Source organism: Acyrthosiphon pisum, chromosome X (genome assembly GCF_005508785.2).
Source record: "Acyrthosiphon pisum isolate AL4f chromosome X, pea_aphid_22Mar2018_4r6ur, whole genome shotgun sequence".
Lineage (NCBI taxonomy): Eukaryota > Metazoa > Arthropoda > Insecta > Hemiptera > Aphididae > Acyrthosiphon > Acyrthosiphon pisum.
The window spans coordinates 22,968,882-22,977,267 of NC_042493.1; the positions used below are offsets into that span (position 1 = coordinate 22,968,882).

The 8,386-nt window shown below is 30.6% G+C and overlaps 1 protein-coding gene across 1 annotated transcript in view; it reads left to right on the forward strand.

Annotated features, from left to right (window-relative positions):
• Positions 1-7,346: 7,346 nt before the first annotated feature.
• The window catches only part of LOC100161982 (endoplasmic reticulum aminopeptidase 2), a 4,703-nt gene continuing 3,663 nt past the window's right edge, over positions 7,347-8,386 (forward strand). Inside the window, exons 1-2 of the mRNA XM_029485029.1 lie at positions 7,347-7,563; positions 7,693-8,004. Of these exons, the coding sequence (XP_029340889.1) occupies positions 7,538-7,563; positions 7,693-8,004 (338 nt within the window). The 5' untranslated portion in view covers positions 7,347-7,537. The remainder of the gene's footprint in view (positions 7,564-7,692; positions 8,005-8,386) is intronic.

An 8,386-nucleotide genomic window follows, 5' to 3' on the forward strand; every position in this document is an offset into this window, starting at 1 on the left:
AAAGGCAGATGAAAAAAATTAAAAATCCATATTCACATTTTTTTTTTTATAAGCATCTAAAGTTCAAATATTGACAAAATACGTAAAAATGACGAAAATTTGCAAATTATTTTTAGTTAGAAATTCATGAAAAATTTTCTTTTTAAATATAAGATTTGAAAATGTAATACAAGATTCCTTAAATATTGCTACCTTTTAAAAAAAAAAAAATATCTATAAGAAACTCAAATTAAATTTTTATAATCGTTTCAAATTCATATTTTTACAACATTCGATATTCACTCGATTTCTCATGTAACGATTTTCTTATTTTGTTGTAATTAAAAAACGAATGACTGTAGATACTTGAAAATTTAACTGAATGTTTATATTGGCATTTTCTATATACGATAAAATTTTGAAAATAATTTGACTCTTTTTGAGCTGTTTACGGACATTGTCAGTTTTCAATTTTTTTAGTTTTATTTTCTATAAATATCAATAAAATTGTATTTGTTGGGTAAAAAACGTTAAAATTTAATGCAAGGTTTCTGATATATTGTTTCAATAGCAGTTGAAATATATTCAAAATACATATGCACAATTTTTTTTTATAAGAATTTAATGATCGAATTTTGATAAAATGTATCAAATTTAAAATTGAATAATTATTTTGTAGTTAAAAATTCATAAAATGTTCAACTTTTATACCTAACAATTGAAAATTTAAAACAAGATTCCACGCAGGTAATTCTGAAACAAATCTAAAAAATACATAAGCACAGTTTATTTTTATAGTCAATTTTAATTTCATATTTAGACGAAATTACATGTTAAAAAACCTAGAATAACTATTTTAGTTATTTTGTTGTGATTGTATAATATTACTCGTGGGTACTTGAAACTTCTAAAGTATACTATTATATATCTATGATAGTATCACGGTTTGTTGTTGATGTATAACGCGTTATAAGTACCTACCTAATGGATATTGTGATATTCCTGTGTATATTATAGGTCAATTTTTTTTTAATACTATAGATATAAATATATAATATGTCTTATACCTAGACCGACATACCGTCTCCGCTCAGAATCGTTTTTCTTATACAATGATATTAAATCATTGAATTCAAATTTAATACCATCCATTATACAGTGGCCCACTTGTAACTTACTGTACAGCAGAGCGACATCCACTTACCCTTTTCCAATTGTTGGGTGTTTTTTAAACTGTGTGATAATTAAAAAAAAAAAATACAACACTATATTATAAATTAGTTACAAAATTAATTATACTTATAACCTATTACTTTAAAGTTTAAAACAAGAACAACCAAATCAAAAACTATATACTGTATAATACTATACAATATTGTATATATTATATAAAAAATAATGATGATGATAACCTACTGTACAGCATTGCGACATCCACTTGCCCACCTTTTTTAAATTTATATTTACAATGTATGTCAATTAATTATTATCGGATTCGACGTGTTATCAACAAAATACCTAATGTCCAAATCTAATCTAATAACTAATAAGTAATAATCAAACTAATCAATACATTTCGATGAACATTTTATGGAAACTTTTAAAAATAAAAATAAAACTATGACATAAGCCAAGGGGGGGTCTGGACCCGGGGTCCACCCCCCCCTGGGTTCGCCACTGATTCTAAGTATTTATTTAAAAAAAAAATGCGCGCAACGAAAAAAATTAGTTTTTTTAAGTATTTCACCAATAACTTCAAAACGAAGTTTGCACGGGCTTTTTTTTTTACATATTATAAAGCACCCTAAAGCACACAATTTAGAAAAAAAAATTTAAAAAATCGATTGGCTGCTAAACTAGAATCGTTCCTTAACATGCCTTCTTCTATCAACTTTTATATATGATTAAAAGCAATGACTCGTAATGCTTCATTCATTACTTGTTCTTCTTGTAAAAAATCTAGTATTCATGCTAACTCTTTCTCTCAATCTAATGGTACTATTATACCTACAGCCAGGGGCGGATTTACCATTTTTCCGCCCCTAGGCATTACAACACTAACGCCCCGTACATAGGCGTGCTCCCACAGGGGGGGAGTAATGTTTCATGAAATAAAACAAAACTATAAAAATTGTATTTAGGTATTTTCATATTTATACATACCAACTAAACAAATAAATATTAATACAATTTTGCATAGGTACATTTGTACACTTGTACAATAATTAAATTATTTTGCGCCTTGATTTATCTGTAGCAAAATTATCTATGATTTGGTGGTGAGCACTCTAGTCTCTATAATCGTAATCGATTAGCAGATTTCTGAGCAGTATACTGTATGCACTATGTTTATTATTATTAATTACTTTATCAAGACATCTGATTCCCAGAATTAATTGCAGTATTCTAACTATGGTGCCGGGTGCGGGGTGAGCCGGATCATTCCAGGAAGCACTGTGCGAGCTGTCCCCCACCTAGCTAGTAGAGCGGCTATATACAATGTACCCGGCGGCCAGAGGCAGTATATTTGACTGCCTTGGCTGGCGTTTTGCGCATGCGCCATTCACAATATTGTATGTGTTTACGCTTCACACCCGTATACCACCTCCCATGTATTAACATAGGCGACGCCGGCAACTGCCTCGTCGAGTGTCGATGTCGAACCTCTAGGCTCTAGCGGTGGCGGCGCACGCCGGTCGCAGAATTAAACTTAAACGGCAAGGTTATTATAGCTTATATATTAAAACGTTACTGCGACGTGACTACGTGAGCCATTTATGCACTGTTTCATGCAAGTTGAATACGAAAAAAATTAATATAAAATATAAATTTAGATACACATAATTATGAAATTATTAAAAACTAAAAAGTAAAAATTAACTAAAAAATTGCGCCACAAAAAATATTGCGCCCTAGGCACGTGCCTTGGTGGCCTATGGGTAAATCCGCCCATGCCTACAGCTTGGAAATGTTCCGCCTGCTCTTGTCTATCTTCACCTTCAAATTCCACAATTTTAAGTAAAATTAACAAAATATTCAAAGTCTTGGAAGTTACAAACTCAAAACTCTACACCATTAATATAAAAAAATATAAAATATAATTATGAAACGCGAGCGAGCGCTCGCGTAGGTAACATTAATAATAATAATATCGATGGTACCGCACATACAGTACCTACGTGTGTAGTAGTACAGACTTTAGTAGTAATAGTGCGACAATATCGTATTAGTCCAGTCAATGAATGACCCAAAATTTGGGTCATTGTTCCTTATACCATTTCAAGACATACATCTTCCCAGCCTTTTCGGCCAGGTCGTAAGTAGAGGAGGGGTTATAAAAAGTCATTGCTGCTTGTTTGATAATTTCTGACTCCAAGTACAATTTTAGAAACACGGAATCAAATATCTAACGTTGTGTATATCATAGTATTTTGTAACAAGTAATTATTAGAATCCGAATTAGCGATTAGCTATGCCGTAGCAAGCATATAATATTATATAGACATACGGGTAATGGTTTGACAAGTCGAACACTCAAACATTTCAAATGATTTACTGTTATATCTTATTTATTAATAGCCAACAATATTATAGTCTATCTTTAAGTTTATAATCGCTATTGAAATTCTGAGAAGTTGGATTTAAATTATCATTTTATGAACAAATGGTGATGTACTTAAAATTTATATAAGTAGAATATGTTGTATAACATTTTTATTGCAAGGATAAATTGAAAAAAAAATAAAAACGCAATTTATGCATATATTATTTTTTTAAATAAACACGAAGGCCCTAATCTTGATATTTTTTTGGGGAGAGTCATGACTGGTGTTGCCAACTTCCAAATTTTGTAATGTAGGAACATTTTTTTCATATCCAAGGAGAGGTGTTGCAAAGTAAAAATAAAAAAACAAATATGGTAGACAATATGATGGATTGTTTGACGAATATAGTGAGGTAAAATGATTTTATTTTATAATATTCTACTTTTTTTCAAGGTGTATCTCGAAAACGGTTAAGAATTCGAAAAAAACATATAATATAAAAGTTTTATATAATTTCATGAGCTTTATTTTGTTATAAAAAAATTTCCCTCCGATGCACCGTTTTCGAGATATAAGTGAAATAACCAAAATGCGTAACTTTACTCCCCCTCCCTCTCCGGCTCGCACCTAGGTATCAGGACTTTTGGTATGTTAAAAACCTAAGCCCCCTGAACAAAATCCTGAAGGAATCGCTAAGTTACCTGCTCACGCACTGTATACCTCATCCCTTGACTGAACTATATATACAGCGCGTATAATAATATCGAGCGCGTGACCATGAGCGGCGTGCATCAATAGATATATGACTACGTATATAAATAAATTTTATTATGCCCGGGTAGAAATTGCGATGTTATATTAAATAAGACCACAGAATCCACAATAACAATAAATATAATTATGTTAGACTTCTGGCGTGTGCAAATACATGTGACTATCTCACGCTAGACTTAACCGCAGGATGACCATGTATGGTCGTGCGAAGTATAGTAGGGACAGGGACCCATCGAGGAGAGCTGATGTGCAAGCGTCATACGAGCGACCAGCCTCAACCAGAACAGTCACTAAAGCTAAATACTTAGTCACAACTCGCTAACTTACAGTTTAACTATTTAGTTATTTGGACTTGGAACATTCTAATAGACGTAATCATTACAATTGAGTATAAATAAATACAAATATTACAATCATCTTCGTGGTTTTATTCAAAATACTTCCATCCATTAACTGTAGTAGTTGAGCACGTTACATGTCTGTAACCGCGCTGCAACTGTGTTAGACGGTGCTGCTTATAATAATTATCGTCAATTTAATAGCCATTACAATTTATCGGGTTCTTTACTCGATTTAATCTTTTATAGTTTATCTAATACCTCTGTCACTAATGATATCAAATATGCAGTCGTACCTCTTGACACTCAATACCATCCAGCTCTCCATATAATCTTCTCGATAAATTCAGCTATCAAGACTATGGACTCTAATAAATGCTTATTCAACTATGCACATGGTGACTATTCTAACATTTCTCTTTGTCTTAATACTTATGGTTGGCATAGTTTGTTTAATAATATTGATATTGATGTGGCTCTAACACGATTTTATGACATCCTTAACAATTGTATCGATATGTTTATCCCTAAAAACTCTAATAATAGATCTCATTTCCCAAGTTAGTACAGCAATCGTTTTAAATTTTGAATTATACAAAAAAAATTGCACATAAAAAATATAACACTTCTAAGGATTATAATGATTACACTAATTATGTTGCCGATTTACGTTCAAAAATAAAAATTGAATCTAAATTATCTTATTCAAAATATCTTTCACGTATCCAATAAACGTTGGTTCTTAATCTTAAACATTTTTGGGATTTCGTTAGATCTAGAATGAATGAAAATAATATTCCACAAATTATGTATTTAAACAACACATCTGTTGATAATGGGTATGAAATCTCTATCTCTTGCTGATGTGTTTGATGGGCTCTATTCACTTGAACCAAAACTCTCATCAGGTCCTGACAGAATTCCACCTATAATATTACATAATTGTTGTTACTCATTATCTGTTCTCCTATATTTGTTATTTAAGCTATCTCTTAACTCGTCTACTTTTCCGCCTCAAATGGATATCCGGTTTTATCCAACCAATCCTTAAATCAGGTTATAAATCGAATATAATCAACTATAGACCAATTTCCTTACTTTCGTCGATACCAAATCTTTTCGAAAAATTAATCGCCCCAAAAATTAACTTTATATTTAAAAATGCATTTATTAACGAACAATATGGTTTTAAATCGGGCCTTCCATACAAATCTTAATTAATTTCATACTTTTCTTATTGATTCCATTGAAAACGGCTGCCAGGTCGATTTATACTGATTTACATAAACCATTTGACAGCGTCAATCGTTCATTATTATTAAAGAAATTAGAAAACTTTGGCGTTTTTAACCCATAATTACTATCATGGATAAAATCCTATCTCTCTCATGGTACCCGAATTTTAAAATTCTACAACTGTCTTTCTAATCCTATTGTTGTTAACTCCGGCGTACCTCATGGTGGGCACCTTTCCCCATGGGTCTTCAACATATTTATTAACAAAGTATCACAATGTTTTCATTCGTGCAAATTTTTACTTTTTGTGGACGATTTAAAATTATTAAAAATTATTAACAATATCTCAGACACTGAAATCGTCTTAAACAATTTGAATAATTTTATTAACTGGTACCAAAATCATTCGCTTTCTATTAATTTCAAGAATTGTAACTGTGTCTAGCTCTATAAAACTCATTTTCCTATTCATTTTAATTATTCCATAAATTCGTCATTTTTGGACCAAGTCCATTTTATAAAAGATTTAGGTGTTATATTTTTCTCTATTCTATCTTATAATAACTATATCGACTATATTTGTCATAAATCATCTAAAATATTGGGCTTTATTAACCGTAATACCCACGACTTCAAAAATATTAAGACATTAACAATGCTCTATACTTCCCTTGTTCGTTCAATTCTAGAATTTGCATCATTTATTTGGGGTCCTCATCAAAAAAACTAATATTAATCGGCTTAATTGTATTCAAAATAACTTTTTAAGTTTTGCAGAATTCCCTAACTAACAGACGTCGTTTTAATAAAATGGCTCAGTTGATTCCCCTGATATTCTATCGCTACTTGCAATCGCTAGTCCATCATTTATTTCTAACCAATTTTCAAACTAATTTCCATAGAATTATATTTAAATCCTACATTTTTTCTATCTTATTATTAATATATGTTTTACTTATAACTTATTAATTTATTATATGTACAGTTTTTACTATTGAATTACTAGTTTCATTATATATTACTAACAAAAAAAAATTTTAAATATTAAATATTTTATAAAGTGTTTATTAACAAATATTAGTAAAAAATTAATAAGTAATAAGTAATAAATAATAAATTACCGTATATAATTTTTCAGTTTACATGTTACATATAATGTTCTGTGTTATTATCAATAACCCTTAAAATAAAATGATTAAAATGGTTATTACCATAAAATAATTGTAGTTCATAAAAGACCTAACTGCTGGTAGTCTGTATGCAATGAGCCTAAAAACAGCAGGCTGTTTGGAAAAATAATAAGTACTTCGTAAACGGGCTACCACATTACAAAGAGCTTAGTCTTTTTGCAAAAAAAAAACTAATTTTCCATAAGGTCTACAACATATAATAATAATATAGATGGACATACTTACATAGATACATGTACAAAAGAGATAAAATAAGAAATAAATTCTTATATTACAATTTCCTTCTTCTAACTGAAATGGGTTTATAACACTCTAATACTGTAAAAACGTAATATTTTGTCGCAGATGGTTAGCTATAACATATTTCGAGGCATTGGGCGCACGAAGAGCTTTTCCCTGTTTTGACGAGCCTGAGTATAAAGCAACCTTCAAGATAAAGTTGAGTTATAAAAAAGGATTGACTTCGATAAGTAATATGAAATTGATGAATCAAATAAACTGGTAAGTCTTATTTATACAGGATAATAAATTGAAAGAATAAACCGTTTATCGTAAAAGTAAAATTATAATATTTAATTAAATAAGTTTATACGCTATTATAATATAGAAATTGGTGATTCAATGTTATAGCCCTTCGAATGCAGATTATGTTGTCGACGAATTCGAAGAATCTCCACCAATGTCTACTTATTTAGTAGTATACATGGTGTCAGATTTCGTATACACTGAAGCAAATAGTGAAAATGACCAAGTGAAGTACCGTATTATTTGCAAGAAGGACTTAGCCAATCAAACAGAATTTGCCATTAACTTGGGACCGAAGGCCCTGAAATACTACGAGGATTATTTCGATGAAAAATTCCCGCTGCAAAAACAAGACATGGCGGCCATACCCGATTTTTCTTCAAGTGGTATGGAGAATTGGGGTCTCGCCACATTTACGTACGTAAAATGAAAATTTGTTGACACTATTAGAATATAACCGTGCCTACTACCGCGCTGCTGTAAGCGTGATAGATGTGATAAGAAAGTATGATGAATATGATTGTGATTGAACAGTATGTTTCTAACCTGCTGGAACCGCTGTTTTGGTTCGCTAGGTTGTGATCAATATGATGAATTAAAAAACGACATCTTCCTATCACAAGCAGCGTAGTTTCGCGCTGAATTAAAAATGACAATTTATAGTTGCTGGCGAAGCGTTACAGCAGCGCTGAATTATCGAAGGCACGGTAATACTATAATATTGAAGTTCGTCGTATTTTACAGTTATCAATATTATATGATATTATATTATTGTATATAATATTATTATTATTCTATT